Source organism: Poecilia reticulata, linkage group LG13, assembly GCF_000633615.1.
Source record: "Poecilia reticulata strain Guanapo linkage group LG13, Guppy_female_1.0+MT, whole genome shotgun sequence".
Classification (NCBI taxonomy): domain Eukaryota; kingdom Metazoa; phylum Chordata; class Actinopteri; order Cyprinodontiformes; family Poeciliidae; genus Poecilia; species Poecilia reticulata.
Window position 1 is genome coordinate 18,500,965 of NC_024343.1, and position 18,903 is coordinate 18,519,867.

An 18,903-nucleotide genomic window follows, 5' to 3' on the forward strand; every position below is an offset into this window, starting at 1 on the left:
CCGTCATATTAAAAGGAATGTTTAATGTGAGATTAAAGGTTGTTATTTTCAAAAGGCACTTTTAATCTGATGAACGGACCTCATCAAAAACCTTGTTTTAATTTACTGAAGGTGGCTGAATTTTAACCAAAAATGAACGAGACACAGACATACACAGATATTTTCTATCTGCTGAGCCAGCGCTAAAAACGCTTTATTTCTAAAACCTCTGTGTGTTTTTGATGCAGAAAAGAATCTCCTTCAATCAACTTTCTATGTAATTCTCGTTGTTTCCATGTTTTTTTTTATTAAGCAGCTGCATCGACTTTTGTGATGCTGCAAACTGTCGTCTGATTGGCTGCTTAGATATCTGGTCAAACCAGGTTGACTAAACGGAGGCAGCATCTTCCTCGTATCACTGAAATTAATCCACTGTGTCAACAACTTGGACTTACTGTATGCTTATTCTCAAAATGAACCAGATCTGTTTGAACAGCTGGCTGTCAGATTTTTATGTTCATTTGCAATTTCTTGCACGCAGAACTGGAGTCGGGTTTTTATTGGAAAACAAAATGTTATTTCACATAAACAGAAACTTTTATGAACAGCTTTTTTTCCCCACAAGACAAATGGTAGTGAGTTCGGTGGCTCCGAGCTCCTAAAGAAACTTTACAATCATTTTGCAATGATTGTAAAAGGATCAGTTGGTCTAATCCCAGTTCAGACCAACTGGGATCAACTCAGAGGTTTTTGATGCCAACATTTCTCATCTGTGAAATGCAAAGAAATTGGATTACATTTATATTTTAGTGAAGCTGTTTGGAGATTCACATTTGACCCATTGAGAATACATGTGAGCTATATTACATCTTGGCAAAATGGGCTGGAGGTTATCCTTTTCAAACCACGTTTTCTCAGGGTGTTTTTCTTAAATGTTCTTTTTGATTATTTGTTATGCAAAGTTATTTAAAATATATATATATATATTTCTCTGCAGGACAGTGAAGTTAAGCTCATGATTTCCTCTGTAAAATAAAAATGGGGCTAATTTCCAGTTTAAGTACAAACTATTAGGTAGATATTAAAAAAAGTAAGTAACAATAGATGGATTTATCAAATGTTGTCTCAGTGGCCTGGAAAAAGGTAGAAGCGCCTGGTTAGAGTACATCTGTCTTTTGTTGGCATTTGTCTTTTGGTTTCATCAGGAAAGTCTTCGAAGCGCTGCATGACCTGCAGGATAGAAACAGAGATAAAAATGACTCTTTCCACTCTGTTCTGTTTTCTTTTTTTTTTCAGTTTTCAACGTTGTGCCATCTGAAAAACAACAACAAAAAAAGTACTTTTCTGAAAAGTTCATCAATGTCATCCTGGTGGGAGTAGGTGTTGAAGACTTCAACAATGTACTGAATCAGGAAGGAGCCCAAATCCTCTCTTCTGTATGACACGGTATCTGTAAAAAAAAGCACAAAAAAAATAGTTTTCTTACATGCAGTTACTGATTTCTGATTATAATCTGAAAAAAAAAAAGCTGTGCACCCAGTTGATTTAAGATACAAACTGACCAGGCGTGCTTGACAGGAGGGAAATGCAGTCCTTTTCCTTGTGAACGTATCGAATGGAGTCTTCAACGATGCCGCCTTGGGGAGAGGGTGGCCGGTACGACGCCTCGTCAGACACCACGCTGGGTTTCGCGCTGTCGCTAACAATGGCGGCTCCTTCCAAAGCTGTAGCAAACGAGCGATAATTACACCTGCATCTGAGCCTAACTGCAGTCTCAAACTCGGGGGTGAATGATGAGCACCTCCTCTGCAGGCCTGGATGATGATGACCTTGGGTTTGTCCATCAGTGCGGAGCATTTTTGTGGGCCGAGATATTTGTAGATTTTGTCAACGGGGAATTCGTCTGGTTTGTCTTGCCTGTGGTCGACTCCGAGTACCAGTCCCCGTTTTCCGTGAGACATGATCACCACAAACACGCTGTCTGTTTCTTTCAGTTTGGGGTGTGTGGTGAATTCACGCAGAGCCTTTTCGATGCCCTGTTGGAAACAAAAACGGACATCAGCCAGTGTTTTGTGAACTCGTAAAAGAGATGAGACATCTTAGGTGCAACGACCCTTATGTTCTGGTATGTAGAATAAAATTTTAAAAAATGTCATCCTCATAACTTTCTGTTATGTAGAAGAGGTACGACTCTCACTTTAATCGTGAAAATGAGAGTTGTACCTAATAGTGAACGCCGTGTTTTTATTGCTCTTTCACAGAAACTAAAACCACAGCGGAATCAACCATCGAGTTGAGACAAGTGCAGTAAGAGTTTCACCTGAAAGCAGTGTAGGGTTTAAAGATCCTGGGTTTTGATTGTGCAGCCGCGCACATCAGCAAAAGTTTAGCATTTCATATAAAACGTCTTTAAAACATGCCTAGAAAAATGTTTTGATTGAATAAGAGTTACAATTTATGGCTTAGGTTACAATGCATCACATTTTTCATACATTTTAGTTGCTGAAATATTACTGCTGCTTAACGCAGGGTTCACAGTTTTGCTGCTATAGAGGTTATAGCAAAATATTGTATTTTCCAAAAATACAGGTTCTGAATTGGAAGAAAACTATGTTTTAAAAAGAATACCTGTTTTAATATTTTTCTTGCAATTTGAAATTTTCCAAATTAAGGAATAAACCGAAACTAATGTTACCTTGTAAGAAAGGTTTGCTTTGCCCAAAGTGTCTTAACCTTTACGTTTTGTAGCTTTTGCATTTGAATCTTTTATAAATGCAACAGTTAAATGCAAAGAAATGTTTAAAAATGAGTTGAAAATACCTTTGCTGTGAGGTCGTTGTGCCTCACCACCTCGTACTGCAGGGATCTGAGCAGATTCAACATGTTCTCCTCGTCCTTCTCAGCTCCCTTTCTGGTTAAGTCTTCGTCAGTAAAGTTTCTGTTGGTGATCAAAAGGGCCACACGGCTTTTCAGAGACTTTTCGGACACTTTGTAAATCTGGAAAAAACAAGAATAGTGCAAGAATACAGGACTGAATAAATTTTTTTAGAAACAATGATTTTACTTTTAATTGTACAATCGACAACTCGTCATTGATAATATCCCCTTTTCAGGCGGTCTGACTACAAGTATTTATGTCAGGTAAAGAGAATATTTTGATTTTAATGGTAAAACTTTACGTCTGGATCACTCATTTTTTTCGTCCTCTCGGAGTCAGACACGGGGATGAGTCTGTTTGACCAGGTTTTCTGTGTCGGAGGAGCTGCATCTGAGAAAAAAACAACACAACATTTGTGTTGCTATGATGTCAAAGTATTATTTTTATCCTTCGTAACAATATAAGACTTTCCCTGCAGTCTCACCCGGTTGTTCTTGTGAATCGGGGAACAGCTCGGAGTGCAGCATTTCATCTCTGGTTTTAATGTGGTCGATCAGCATCTGGCTGCCTCTTTTGCCCTTCTTCCTCACGATGTCGATGAGGCAGCGCGCCATGTCTGCTTTGGTGGTGTTGTCCTCAAGCACAGATTCCACCTCGCCATCGTTCAACAAACGATCGTCCAAAAGGTCGTCCAGGAGCTGCTTGAGCACCGACTTTGACACCTTCTCCACAAATTTGCTGCGGACATTGGAAAGCTCCTTATCTGCAGTAAAATAAAAATAAAAAACAGCTGTGAAAATCCTGACAAAGGGGGAAAAAGTGAGCAGTGAATAAATCCTAAATCCTGAAGCCTTACCTGCCATTGCTCAGACTTGAGGAGACGAATGCCCGGTCCTCTGAAAGTCACGGATGTGTGTGTTTGTGTTGAGGAATTCAGTCTGCTTATAAAAGCAGGTGGAGACAGCTGTTTGATCTGTGCACGGTTTCTTGGAAGCTCATTATTACACTAGGAACAAGTTCTGACTGGCTGCTGAAGATGTGAACCCTGAGAACTATGATGAGCTCAGGTATGTAATCTGGTTAAATAATATTCTCAGCAAGTAAAGAAAAGAAAAAGCAAGTAATGAAAAACCCGTAATAATCTTTAACATGGTTAAATATCGTTTTAGAGCTACATTCATTCCAGGTTTTCACTTTCCGCTGATCACATGCACATCCGCTAAACCTCCTTTTTCACTATGAACATACAGATCAAATGTCATACATGTTTGCGTTTCTCTCAGCCTTTTTATGTGCATCACTTGCAAGACATTCATACCATTTCAACCCTTTGCTACACTTTGCCACATTGCAGCTATAAACTTTGAAGTATTTTATTGGGATTTTATGATCCAGACCAACACAAAGCAGTGCATAATTGTCATTTGGAAGGAAAGGGATACGTTTTTTTTAAATATTTTTTTTTTAAATAAACACTTCAAAACTTTGGTCTAGAGTTAATTGATTTTCATTTTCATAAAGTTTGTCATAAGAATTCTTGTAGATTTGTTTTGTTTGTATATGTGATATTGGACACCATGCACACCTCCCTTTTCTGGTTTTCATATGTTCTTTTTTTATTGCTCACTATACTTTAAATTCCCTTAAAGTGCTTTGAATTGCAACGTTTCAAAATGTGAAACGTTTACAAAACTATGCTTTCATTTTATTTATTAAAACTGCCACCATGTCGTGACTTTATGCCGTAAAGTTTACGGTAAGACGCAGTTGGTGTGTGGACAGATGGAGCTACTCCACCTCCTCCCAGCGCTCCTACTGAGGTCTGTAGAAATGCACGGTCAACAACAACCAATCAGAGACAACAGAAAGGTCTCAATGCAGGAATAAAGATCTGTCGAGTTTTATGTATTTAGAATAAAAAGATTACAACCAGTCAGACCCAAAACATGCTCAGATAACTAAGAGGTATTCCCATTTGTTTTCTCCACCTTATATTCAGTTTTCTGTGAACGTTTGCGCATAACCGCCCTGCACAAAGCTGTTCCACACGTTGAGTGTCTGCATGTCGCAGGTTCAGTCTGTAGGCTGCAGAACGAGATACCAGAAATATCTGGGTTTGGAATGTGTTCAGTGTTTGTTTTCCAGTTTCATTGCTCCTGTATCAACGTTTTCAGTTCTGCTCGTTGAATATTTAGCCTGTCTCAGCATGTGCCACTTATAGATTTTCATTTTCCCCCTGCGGCCAGCAGGATCCCAGCACTCGCTTCCCATGTCTCACGTTTTTCCTCTGGTAAATGACAGATGTGCTGTGTGGGAATGCGTGCATGCTGCAGTACACACATTTAATATAGAAAAGAGAAGGAGACACTTTTTTGTGGCGTTCTTAGTGTTTGTTTTGTCTTGTGCTCTTATATTTGCAAAATTATAGTGAATAAATTACGTATTTTAAAGTTTTACTAAAGCTTCCAGATCATTTTTGGAGCTTTCAAAATTGATCCAGAATGTCTTTTTTCTGACCTTCACTTCTTGCACGAGTGATTTTAATATGTAATTGTACAACTGAGTTTAGTAATTATCAGTAATACAGCGGTTACAAAAACAGCATTTAGTACGAGCACTGATGATTGGGAATTTCTCAAAATGTAGAAATGTTTACCAATACTTTGCAATCTGAAAAGCATTTCAGAAATCGTAAGAGTTATTTTTTGGGGGTTAGTTTTAAAGAAATGTTTCCATGCTTTTGTGCAGAATGCAGGCTGAGGCATACCAACATCAAGACATCTGGGTAGCTAAGATTACAGTGAGTCTGTAATCACGCCGCTAAAGATTTATGTTTTTATTTCATGCAACTGGGAGCCGTTCTTGGCAGAGCGCCTCTCATTGTGTTGGTTCTTCCTGTTACGAGGTAACATTGAATCTGCTCCTTTCTTTAGATGTCACCGATAAGCATGATCTACTAAGTCTGACGAAATGTAATTAAACTAGGTTATAAACTATATGAATTAGACGTGTTTGCCTTGTAAAGAATCCTCTAATTATGTTTTTTTGTGGATTCAAAAGACAGAATGCGGGGATTTTTTTTTTACATTTTGCTCCTGTCTTCAATATCAAGAAGTAAATGGTATTATTTTAGGCTTGGTCTGCTGGGAAACTCACTTACATGAGTTGGAGGAAAACTTGCTCAAAGAGTTGAAGTTTCACCGAAAGTCACACAGATTTGGCAAAAACCGGAACAGCTGTGTGTTTACTGACCTTTTGAAACAGATTGATTAAAGATCAAGCTGAACTTTTTGCAAAGACGTGAGGCAGTACGGTCAATATTCAGGCGATTCCAGAGATGTTGTGTTTGTGATATCTATTTTGTATTTCCGTCACTATTTTGAATATTGCATATGGGATCTTTTGTACTCTTTTATGGGTTTGTTTTTTTATCTGTCCAGCTCCTTTGAGTCAAGGAGCAATAAGAAAAAGGAAGCGGCGTTGTTTTTGATGTTCTGCTTGTTCACTCAAAACATTGGCAGCTTGTTTCTTTTTCACATTTTTTCTTAATGACTGGATCATTTCTAATCTGCTGATGCAACCAGTTTGTCAGCATCCCTATCTCTGCATGTGTCTGCATGGATACATGTTTACATGTGTTGAATTATATCCATTCGACTGAATGTCCAATCCATTTAGATCATCTGTTTATTTTAAATGTACTTTACTAAAGCAACCTGTTTTATTTCCTTATGCTGGTTTCAAATTCATTTACCAAAACATGAACAAAACTCTTCTTTAAATGGATCTGCCTGAACTTGTAAGACAGACTTTTGCACAATTCAACTACTTAATGCAGTTTAACTCCGTATGTTACTGTACTTGTACATCAGGATGTTATATGTTGCAGAAATATGAATAACACCGGAATACAGAGACCATGTCTTTATTCAAACGTTTAGTCTTTATTTTAACCACAGTATTAAAAAAATAGTCTAAAGTGAGTGAAACTGAATCCAATTAAAGTAAATATACACTGCGTAGTAAATTAGCCCAATCACTCACAGTCTAAAAAATAATTAAAAGAATAAACAAGATTAAAATCCCGACATCTTGTTATGCATATATGTAGAATTTTATATGAAGATACACATAAAGAGTGTTTTAATGGCACGATTCAATTTGTCAAACAGTAAATGTTGATGTTAGCTTCACGGATTTACCAAATGCTGCCGTGTCAGTGGCCTGGAAAAATGTAGAAGCGCTTCGTTAGAGTACATCTGTCTTTTGTTGGCATTTGTCTTTTGGTGTCATCGGGAAACTCCTCAAATCGCTGCATGACCTGCAGAGTTCAGTGGAAAATAAAGACAGTGACTCGTTTCTGAACATGTTTAGTCTTTTCCTGTCTCTAAATACTCTCTTTCCTGATCACTAAGGCTTGTACCTTCCTGAAAAGCTCGTCGATGTCGTCCTCGTGGGAGCAGGTGTTGAAGACCTCAGCGATGTACTGTATCAGGAAGGAGCCCAAATCCTCTCTTCTGTACGAGACGGTGTCTGTAAGGAACCACAGTTTTCTTGCAAAAGTTGAGAAAACATCTGGAACATTGTGGAGTTAACAGACAAACCTACCCGGAGTGCTGGACAGGAGGGAGATGAAGTCCTTTTCTTTGTGGACGTGTCGGACAGCATCGTCAACAATGTTGCCGCTTGCATTAGCAGGAAGTTGCTGCGACACGTCGTCAGAAACCACCTTAGCCGAGGCGCTGTCACTGACCATCACGGATCCACCCCTCTCTATGACCAACAGGGACAAGATTAAACCGGGATTAGGTCCAGGCTGTAATCCAGGGCAGGTAGTGCTCACCTCCTCTGCAGGCCTGGATGATGATGATCTTGGGCTTGTTCATCAAGGCAGGGCATTCCTGCGGACCCAGGCATTTGTAGATGTTGTCGACGGGGAATTCGTCTGGTTTTTCCTCGCTGTGGTTGACCCCAAGGACAAATTCGCGTTTCCCGTGAGACATGATCACCACAAACACGCTGTCGGTGTCCCTCAGCTTCGGATGCTCTGTGAAAGTGCGCAGGACCTCATTCATCCTCTGTGTGAGAGTAAGATGGAGAAAATTCAGTCACCGCACAATGGGGAGAATGTGCAAGATGTCAACGTTGAAACAGATTTCCTGGTGAAACGTCTTCTGTCAGTTAGCTATATGCACAAATACAAATATACATTCTCATTATTCAAAACAAAATTTCCTGTCATGTTAAATATTTATTTTTTGCGACCTAAACAAGTTTAATACCTGTGCGGTGAGGTCGTTGTGCTTCACCACCTCGTATCCCAGGGATCTCAGCAGTTTCTCCATGTTCTCCTCGTCTTTCTCGGCTCCCTTTCTGGTTAAACTCGCATTAGCAAAGTTTCTATTAGTGATTAAAAGGGCCACACGACTTCTGAGGGACTCATCTGACACGGCATAAACCTGAAATATCAAACGAGGCACAAATAAACATCAGAACGAGTAAATAACATTGTGAATGTGAGGTTTAAGCATCATTTAACGTGGAAATACTCCCAAGTTTTTATCTGGTTTGGGTAGAACTTAAATGAAATCATAAGGTCTTTTATCTTCTACCCGCGTCTTTTCAAACAAAATTGAGTAAAATTGTGTCGTATATGTGTCTAATTGTTATTCTTGCCTGTTTTTACTTTTTATTGTTGAACTTTATTCTCACAACAGTGAACTGTAAGCTGAAAAATGAGCAACTGCTCATTCAAAACGCCCCCCTGTGAAGTAAAAGCGCTATAACTCGTGTTGAATAAGTCAGAGGAGGCAACGCAAGAGTCGAGTTCCGGTTACATCTTTAGATTTCCGTTTCTCGTTCCAGAAGGAGTCGGTCGTGGTGACGAGGGAGTTTGACCAGGCCTGCTGGTTCTGAGGAGCTGGAACTGAGAAAGAAATCATCTCTAGTTACCACATCTGGAAAATTGTGTGGGTTTCTTTTTTTCACAGACTTTGTAATAAATGATTTCACTTTGCTCTCACCTGGAGCTGGCTTGCAGGTGAGGCCGAGTTCGGAGTAAAGTGTAGGGTCTCTGTTCTCCAGGTGTTCCATCATCTTCCTGCTGGCTTTGTCCCCTTTCCTCCTCACCATGTCGATGAGGCAGCGGGCCATGTCCGCCTTCCCCGTGTTGTCCTCCAGCACAGAGTCGGTCTCCCCATCGTTCAACAAGCGGTCTTCCAACAAGTCGTCCAGCAGCTGCTTGATTAAAGCTTTGGAGACTTTTTCCACAAATCTCCCTCTCACTCTGGCGAGCTCCTTGTCTGCAGAGAAAAGCAAGATCTGGAAAATACAGACAGGTTCTTCAGTTTGTGGTTAATCGAGTCTTACCAGCCATCACACTGGAGGTGAACGTCCTGTCTTCTACCAGCTAAGGATTAGTGTGAGCTGTACAAAGGAAGTGGTCGTGCGTTCAAAGGCCTGTTGAGTTCCAGGTAACTGGTTGGAAGCTCGTTAAACTAGTATATCCTTGCCAGGTTTGTCTCTGAGGCTGTCATTCACTCACACCTGAAATCATGCCAATTATGCTGACAATTTATTCACGAGTGTTTTAGGGGTCATAAACTCTTTGTAACCGTTTTGTCGAACCTTGCAGTCGTACTTTAATGCATGTTAGGATTCACATCACCAGTAATTGTGTGCATATCTGCTAAAAGTGATGCTTTTCCTAAGAAAATCAGGCTGTACATCAGTTGCTTGTTGCCACTGATAATGAAAATAGAAGTGTTTTCTTTTTTGTTTCTCTTACTTGGAATTCCCAAGAGCGTTTGGCCTTTAACTCTTAGATGTCAGGTTGTCAGACAGGATCCCACAAAAGATAATAATGAGAAGAGTATATGTGCAAAACAAAGACAAAAGTGACACGGAATGAATGTCGAAATAATCTTTGTGTGTTAGGGAAGCCTTTGAGCAATTTGTTTTTGTCCAGTCTGGAAAAATCTTTCAACCCGTAACACTGATAAATGTTAAAATAAGAAAAAGGTGCATGGATTTCAATATATTGCGTTTTTTGTTTGTTTGTTTGTTTGTTTGTTTGTTTGTTTTTGCTAATCCATACATGATGAAAAGTGCAACATGCACAGTGTAAATTGCATACATTAAACAATTGAAACAAGAAATGTACACACTGCATTAACGATTTTCCTCTTCAGGTCAGTCATTGTTACCAAATTTATTTTTAGTTGCTAAATGCTGAAATACTGAGTGTTTTTTTTTATTATTATTCGGTTTATGTACAGTTTTTTAGTATTTTGAAAATTTTTCCTTTCAAATTTTGGATCTCAAACTTCTCACAGTAGTTTGCTTTAATTTTGACCCATTCTTCCTGACAGAGCCAGAACCGGATCAGGTTTGGACACCTCTTCAGTTCTGCCAATTAATTTGCTGAGACTGAGAATGGTGCCACTCTGGACTTTGACTTTATAACCATTTTGTTAATATTATTAGAGTGGCTTTTGTCTTGAGATGTTGCTTAGATTTTTCTTCATGGTTTCATGCCACTCCTTCAGTTTGGATGCTGTTCTCAGGCTTGAAGGCTTCCGCCTTTTTCCCAATAACCATTTATACTAGAATTCAATTTTACTTTCATCAGTAAATCAGTTTCTAAGATTATTTGTCCTTCTTCTTCATTAGGCGTCTCTATTGCTTACTATAGTACAGTCAAGGCCAATATAAGAGATGAAAAATGCAAAAAGATTAAAAACAATCCAACACTTAGGAAAAATTTTTTTTATTAAAATCAAATTACATAAACAGGAGAGAAAATTAATTCTTAATTCAGTAATTAAATCAGCCTTCACGCTGTAATCGGTTATCAAACTTCTTTTTCTTAAGACTTTATTAGTCTGTGCTTGTTACAGGAAACTAATTTTTATACTTGAACAAATTTAAATAAAGATATCTGGGTTCTGTGGGGATGCAGGGGCAAAGCACAACCCAGATATAGAGCCTGTAATCCTCGACATGGACGGCACAGGTTCGATTCCCAGCCTGGTGGCTGTTGCTGCATGTCTTCCCTCTTCTCTCATTGCTTTCTCTGAATAACAACTCATAAATAAAGGCAGCTAGAGCCAATAAAACATTTTTTTTTTTAAATGTCCAGGTGTTTCTTCTGCAGAAAACAAAAATCGAAGAGCTGAAATCCACAGGTTGACTTTCCTCCGTAGCACATGTTGAATTCATGGCTGATTTATTTATCAGCTTCATCCCTCTTATTGCTCATCATTCCTGAAAACAGTCACAAAAATACATGTGAATATAACTGACTTGGCTTCCTTCAACTTTTTTTATACTGTATGATCTTACAAAATGGAATTCAAATAATGTTACATCATGGACATTGTATAGAACCTGTGAAATGTTTAGGTAAGCTGTATGCATTTACAAGATCTGAGCGGAGACAGTGATGCGGGAACTTAGCAAAAACAATGAGAAGTGTGGCTCTGAGCTATCAGGGATCATAATATCATGACATAACTATGTGCTCTGAACATTTAAGAAAATAAATGATATCAAAAATACAAATAAATTATGAATAGATTGTTATTACTCTAATAGCCATACTTAACCTTCCAGTATCTCATAAACTTTGTGAGACAGGTTCTCCATCTCCTTCAGACTCTCCAGCAGGTGTTTGGCTGTAGCTTCTCCTCGCTTCCTTTTGTTCTTCCACTTCAACAGCATTTTCTGCTTCCGCATGGTTACACTTATCTCTGCTTCCTCCAGGTCATCCACGTCGTTGGATTCCAAGCCTAAGTAGATGGCGACCTGCTTCCACTCCTTCCCAAGCTGCTCGGCGACCTGCAGAAGCTGCAGCTCTGACAAGTCCTGGCTCCGAGTCACTCCATCTGGAGAAAGAGACAAAAAAAAAAAAAGAAATGTGGAGAAAAGTATGGTTGAAGTTGTCCAATAAGTTTTCAGTGGTCAAGCAAATGTACCTGGCTTGTCCTGTTGTCGAGCTCGTTTACAAGCCGTTTCTTCTTCTTCTTCTTTCCTTCTGCCAGCTGCTTGACAGATGAAAAAGCAGGTAATAATAGAGGTGCAAACAGATGTGGTAACGGTGAGTTGGCTAAAAGACAAAATAGTTTTTCTACACTTTTTCTTTTTTTAAGTACTCAAGCTAAAGTCTGGACTTTTAAAAAAAAAAATCAGTTGAGATTATGATCCTGTAATAGAAGAGCAGGTTTTTCTAAGATATTTTCAATATTCAGGGCTGCCCATCGACGTATATAATAACACTTACCTGACTGGGAAGCCTGAGCGCTGGACAAACCCAGCTGTTTGAAAAGCATTCGGTCTTTACTTTCCAGGTAACCAATCACCTTCTCGCAGGTCTCGGGTCCTTTTCTAGTCACCGCGTCAATGAGAGCGCGTGCCTTATTAGCTCGCGTGCGGTTCCCCTCCAGGATTGAATCTTTCTCTTCATCACCCAACACACCATGTTTTAAACATAAATCTAAGAGTTGATTAATCACTGCATCAGACACTCGTTGGACAAATTCGTCTCTCACTCTTTTAAGTTTCTTATCTGGAATTGGAAAGAAATAATAATGGTTCATAAGCTGTTTTGATTGGTTAAATACAGGTAGAAAAACATCTGGTGCAAAACATTGTTAAGTAGGGAAGACATATTTTTACAGTTTAAAGATCATAAAATGTTTTTTTTCGATACATTTCACTGTTACACTACGCTCCTCCTACTTCTTTCCTCCTGTGTAAGTATACTGCAGCCATGCGGATGTTCTCCCTTCAACTTATGATTCTATTGATTTTAATTTCAGATATCCTGACATCCATCTGCTTTTTTGCACTTTTATTGATGTCAGTACAACTTTGGTTATTTTCAGGGGTCTTATGAGAAACTCTGTCCTCCGGAAAAAATACACATTCTTTTATGTTATAGACTAAATGGTAGATGTATGCACTACGTTGTTTTTTCTGGTAACTACTATTAAAAATTAACATATTTTGCTCCAAATGTAACATCTAATCAAGCTTTAATGATTCCTGCACGGGACTTGTTTTCAACAAGTTCATTTTAAAAATGATCTCAACTGGATCCGCCTCTTCGGCTGCTGTGCTTTCTTTCACTTTCCAACTCAAAAACAGTCACAAAGTCTCAAAAGACTCCTGCAAGTTCTTTCTACTTCCTCTGTAGCTCTTATCTGGATACAATGTATCAACGAGACCGCATCTCTCAGTGATATTTAGCGTTTCCATCTCCGTACCAGCTCCGTCCTCCGCCGTAGCTCGCTCCATTGCGTAGCTGTTCCAGATGCGAAATGGTTTGTGACGTTTGCAGTGAAATGGCGGGACTGTCGGTTAACCCTTAACAAACCCACCGCGAAAGACAAATGAAATATTATTTATTTGTATTTATATATGTGGGTCAAAGATGTCTTTAGTAAATACATAATATATTGACATCTACCAAAAAGTGGTGGGATTTTTATGCTTAATAAAGATTCTCTTTATTTGAAATACAGAAAGCTCCACATTTTCACTGGTGCTGTAGCCCCACCTGGAGGTCATAGAAAATGTCAGGTTATTTTTCTTTTCATTGAAGATAATATTCTTTATTGTTATGATACTTCTCCTTGAAAACAACTAATTTAAAAAAAATAAATAAAACAACAAACAATTATATGTTGGATTAAAAAAATCTCATCTCACAACATAAAATGAACTTGTATGCCTATTTTCACTTCTTGTAAACAACTGAAAGGAGCACATAATGTGAAAATTGATCATTTTCTACCACCCAAATTTCCAAGGATGAAATCAACAGCTTAAGGGGAAATTGTGGATAAAACAGGAATGATTACATCACCAGTTTGGCAGCATTTCAGATATTTAAAACAACAAACATATTCAGTTTCATCTTTATTGGTGACTGCTGTAGATGTGCTTGCTTCTATGTGTGTTGAGAACTAGAAGAAGAAATTATCCTTCATAGCACCCTCAGAAAAATGCTTAGCTACTTTCTTAGCACCAGCAGAAAAAAGCATCCCTGTCATAACTCACCATCCACTGATTATTTATTACACAGAATCATAAATCCTTTGGTCATTCTGCTCTAGACAGGAGAACAAGTTCATGTTGTTTGTTAATTGGTTGGCTAGTTGCTCAAACTAGCCGGTATGAGCAACTAGCTCAAATAAAAAGTACAAAAAATTAGTTTTAGTACAAAACAAGAAGTACAAAAAGTACTAGTGCTGCTTCAAATCACACTAAGACGTGTGACATTAGTGATCGTTGTGCAGGAGGCCTTGAAAGAGGTAGAAGCTCTTTGTCAGCGTGCATCTGTCAATTGTTGGCATCTGTAGATTATTGTGGCTCCTAAATTGTTCAACACGCCGCATGACCTGTGGAGTTGGAATGGTGTAATCAGTTAGCAAAGGTTTCATGATTAAATTATCATCATCATTATTACTGATTATTTTTAGTGTTTATGCTTCCTTTTGGAAAGTCTTTGAAATAAATTATTTGAGTATTTTCCAGTTCCATCCATCTTTTGCATATTTTGCATTTGAAACCTCATCTTCAAAAATGCAGTGCACTAATAACTCCTTTTAGAACTCATAGTTTTTAAATACCTTCATGAAAAGATCCAAAATGTGTTCCTGATACGACTCTGGGGTAAAAACCTCCACGATGTACTGGATGAGGAGAGACCCACGATCTGGTTGTCTGAACGACACAGTGTCTGAAGGAAGATGAGCAGGGATTAAAAAGGTTGTACTGAAGTTACAACCTACAATTAGTTCATCTAAAGTTTCACTTTAAAACCCACCAGGCGTGCAGGAAAGCAGAGAAATAAAGTTTTTCTCTACGTGAACAAATTGAAGCTTGTCTGCTTCCAGATCCTCAGGTTGTGGAACATGATCCGCTGTGTTTGGACTGTCACTGACCAGAACGCTTCCTATTTGTTCTGAAGCATAAAAAAGGTAGTCAGGTGAAATGAGACCCTTAAATTAACTCACAGTGAGCTTTGGTATCTGCAGCAGCAGATCTAAATCACCTCCTCTGCAGGCCTGTATGATGATGACCTTTGGTTTATCTATTAGCGCTGGACAGCTCTTGGAGCCCAAGTGTTTGAAAATGTTGTTGATTGGAAATTCATCTGGTTTGTCCTCTTTCCAGTCAACCCCAAGGATTTTCCCCAGCTGCCCATGAGACATGATAACCACAAACACGCTGTCAGTGTGTTTTAGTTTGGGATGTTTAGTGAATTCAATTAAAACCTCATTGATCGCCTGAAGGAAGACAGAAAATCATGTCACCAGTTATTAATTAATTAATCAGACAAGAATCTGTTTCATTTTATCTCCCATCTAGAATAAAGTACCTTTCCAGTGAGGTTTGTGTGTTTCACCACCTCATATCCCAGATTAGAAAGCAGTTTCTCCATGTTCTTCTCGTCTTTCTCTGCTCCTCTTCTGTTCATTTTTTCCTCAGAAAACTTGATATTAGTGATCAGCAGAGCTACGCGGTTCCTGAAGGAGGTTTGGGTCACAGGATAGACCTGAGAGACGAATGAGACGTAAAGAAACAAAAAAAATTTAATGTTGATTAAAAAAAAAACGGCTGAACTGGAACCTAATATGTAAAGTTAAAGTGTGGTCGTTAATTATCATGTTATGTTTACATTATGCAAAATTAGTTTCACTCAATCAACAGAAAAATACAAATAACAAAATCAATCCCAAGGTAAAATAAATACCCATTTCACTACATGTAAAGATATATTTAAATTTGGTAATACATAGTAAAAACTTTTCACACAACTCAGGGTTTCTGTATTTACATTGTTTTTTCATCAAAATTAACATTTAATTCATGATAACGTATTACTGACCCCTGGATCATCCTGTTTGGACTTCCAGAACTTTTCCACGCTGGAGACTGAAGAAGCTGATCCACTCTGAGCCACCGGGCCTGCTGCAGCTACATGATAAATAGAAATGTGTTGCTTTGAAAGAAGCATTTAATTTATTAGAGCACATTTATGACTGCTTTTTATATTATCAACACTGATTGGCACCTCTGGTAAAGAGGGGAAAAATCTCTTTCTAATCTTAACTATCTCTTATTGCAGCAGCCTACACACATCTTTTTTCTTTTTTTTTTAAATGTGTGTAAGCCTTTTACCTGGCTGAGCAGGCTGGACGCTGGACAGACCCAACTCACAGTACAGTGTATTATCCACACTTTTCAGGTGAGCAATCATCTTGCTGCTGGCTTCATGTCCTTTCCTCTTCACCTTGTCGATGAGACAGCGTGCTTTATCCGCTCTGCTGTCGTTCTCTTCAACTACTGCATCCTTCTCCCCATCATTCAACACACCATCATGCAAAAGGCCATCCAGGAGTTGATTCATCACTTCTTTGGACACCTTGGCCACAAAGCGAGGTCTGACTCTCTCAAGTTCTTTATCTGGAATTCCAAGGATACGGACACAAATAACGCAAACTGTTACAATAAATTCAGTAAAGTTAACAAAAATAAATAAATAGACAAGGGATGCAGTTCAAACGCTACTACAAGCATCAATATTTTAATGAGGGACGAAAACTATAGAGCGTATTACATATTTGTCACGTGGAAGCAGATTAATATGAAGTTTTATACTCTGAAAGTGTAAAGGAGTGTTATTTGTGTTTCACAGTTCTGTTAGTACATACAAATAAGAATAGAATACATTAGAGTTTGTGTTTGTAATGTAACACATGTGAAATAGTTCTGAATACCTTGTAGAATGCCCAGTACTCTAAACATTTATTATTAAGCACTGAACGTGGCTGCACTCCCATAATTGTTTAGCTTCACAATGACTGATTTTGTTAGCGGTATTGTAAACACCCTGGTGCATCTTAAGCGGTAAATAATTTTAAATCCTTTAAATACATGCAGTTTGTTTATTTCTGTACCTAAAAAGTATAATCAAAGCGGGATACAACAACAACAAAAAAAAAGATTAATTGTCAAAGTGAAACTATAACGCGTGTCACGAGCAAAACCATAACAAAACGGTATAACTCAACGATTTCGCGCTAATTGTCTAAAATCATAAACTGTACAGATCTGAGACAATAACTAACTTCTGTCACAATTCAGGTAGTTATAAGCAGGCTGCCAGTTCTGGGTTTATTCGATGCGCAATGTGGCCAAAACGAATCTAAAACCACTCATATCTGCAAAGCTTAAAGTTGTTCCTCTCACCTGCCATTGTTCTGTTTTTGTATCACTGAAATTTCCCCCGATATGTACACGAAAAACTTAAAGTTGAAAACTTCCTGCTTGACTGTGGGTAATGCGCGCTGGATAACTTCCTGTTGGATTTAAGGCTGAACGTCAGTAATGCAGCTGTAATGACAGCGCTACCGCTGAAAAAAAAACAAAACTTAATGCTTATCAGTTTTTAAATATTCCTTACAGAACAATATTGTTTTTTTAGAAAACCTTCATTTGACTTTATGTCCGTTTCATCCGACCAACAATAAAAGAAAACAATGCTTTTAATGTGAGTGAAGAGAATATCAAATAAGCTCAAGTTTTTTTAATGTTCTGCTGTTGAAACAATAAATATACATTATATTTCTTATGTACAGTTTTCGTGTTATTAGTTTTGCTGATAAACAGCAGGCATATGTTGTTCATTTCATACAGCAGCTCTGCAGCCTTGAACTTCTGGTTGTCTGAGGTTGGGTCTCATACAGCATGGGGTGGAGTTTACGCGGACAAAGTCTTCCACGGACAAAGACTTTGCAGCTATGGCAGGTAAGAAGACAGATTTTGTGGTTTAAATTCAAACAACTGCAAAAGCTTCACTCCAATTTCTATGACGATCCTCAAAATTTCGTGTTAGCGTATACTTGATGAGTCGTCGGATTTCTGACCTGTCTCATGGTGGTTCTTGTAAAGTTCGTCTTTGCCCATATATTATAACTGGGGCTACGCAAGAAGCAAAAATCGACATCAAAGTCCAACTTAAATTAGCGGCAGATAATTTAAGTTGGACTTGAGTGATAACTTGATAACACTGAGTAATGACTATTGTGAGCACCAGCTATAGCCTATGTTTTTTTTTTTTAAAGGACAGTCCTTCCTTTTTCTCACCACGGCGTGTTTAGTTTCACTTTTGATTATTGTCAAATCCACAATTTATGTCAAGTTCAGCCAGCATCCTTTTAACTTGTTCTGCTCATCAACCATACCTTTTATGAAAGGTATGGTTAAAGGAGGGTTAAAGGAGAATGTGCCTATAGATTTGAATGTTTCCTAAAAAGTTTATTTATTTATTTATTTATTTATTTATTTATTTATTTATTTATTTATTTCATGAAGATCACATTGTAAACAGATAGCAGAGGGGGGTCTTGCATGAATGTGGCCCTGAATACAGCCCCGTACTTCTGCCCCACACAAAACCAACCACAAAATCTTCCAGATCAAATCTATTCTGCAAATAATAACAGAAATATTGAAAGTTAGTCTGATGCTCTATTATAAAGACTAAAAGGTTTGTTATAACAGTTGTAGTGTTGTCAGTGGTGTGGCTTTCTGTGCTACAAGACAAAAAATAAAAGTTACAGCCATTTCTGGTCTCTCGTATGCATTTCAATGACTGATCTCAGTAAATGTAAATGCGTCTTCTTCTTTCTTTTAGCAGATAAACTTAAGGGGATTAGGACCAGCTTTGTGGACAAGTCCTCCAAAGAACTAATAAGTCAGCTCCTGGACGACCTGCTGGGGGATCAAGTCTTCAATGATGGGGAGAAAGACTCAATCCTGGAGGAGAACAAGAGCCGTGCAGACAAGGCACGCGCTCTCATTGATTCAGTGTGTAGGAAAGGAGATAAAGCCAGCCAGAAGATGATGATTCACTTTCAAAATAGAGATCCTACACTCTTCTCTGACCTCAATTTATAAGCCAGGTACAATACCCAGTGAATCTAAAGTGAATTATCTTCACACACACACACACAAAAACCATGCAGGTCAAAACA

General features: G+C 38.4%; 3 protein-coding genes across 3 annotated transcripts; all 3 read right to left on the minus strand.

The window, feature by feature from the left end:
* Positions 1-3: 3 nt before the first annotated feature.
* On the minus strand, positions 4-9,277 carry LOC103474727 (caspase-1-like). The gene is made up of 15 exons (XM_017308117.1): positions 9,227-9,277; positions 8,881-9,159; positions 8,695-8,783; positions 8,140-8,316; positions 7,701-7,935; positions 7,466-7,630; positions 7,281-7,390; positions 7,082-7,178; positions 3,342-3,620; positions 3,159-3,247; positions 2,800-2,976; positions 1,781-2,015; positions 1,542-1,703; positions 1,320-1,429; positions 4-1,209 (listed from the first exon to the last, which is right to left on the minus strand). The coding sequence occupies exons 1-15, from the start codon at positions 9,231-9,233 to the stop codon at positions 1,105-1,107; spliced, it is 2,316 nt and encodes a 771-aa protein (XP_017163606.1). The 5' UTR covers positions 9,234-9,277; the 3' UTR covers positions 4-1,104.
* Positions 9,278-10,618: 1,341 nt separating this feature from the next.
* On the minus strand, positions 10,619-13,670 carry LOC103474682 (caspase-1-like). Its single transcript, XM_008425810.2, has 5 exons — positions 13,123-13,670; positions 12,138-12,422; positions 11,833-11,898; positions 11,464-11,742; positions 10,619-11,122 (listed from the first exon to the last, which is right to left on the minus strand). Exons 1-5 carry the CDS (start codon positions 13,151-13,153, stop codon positions 11,085-11,087), a joined length of 699 nt encoding a protein of 232 aa, XP_008424032.1. The 5' UTR covers positions 13,154-13,670; the 3' UTR covers positions 10,619-11,084.
* Positions 13,671-13,764: 94 nt separating this feature from the next.
* LOC103474681 (caspase-1-like) lies at positions 13,765-17,485 on the minus strand. Its single transcript, XM_008425808.2, has 8 exons — positions 17,117-17,485; positions 16,046-16,330; positions 15,753-15,841; positions 15,243-15,419; positions 14,916-15,150; positions 14,688-14,825; positions 14,491-14,600; positions 13,765-14,259 (listed from the first exon to the last, which is right to left on the minus strand). Exons 1-8 carry the CDS (start codon positions 17,121-17,123, stop codon positions 14,140-14,142), a joined length of 1,161 nt encoding a protein of 386 aa, XP_008424030.1. The 5' UTR covers positions 17,124-17,485; the 3' UTR covers positions 13,765-14,139.
* Positions 17,486-18,903: the final 1,418 nt, after the last annotated feature.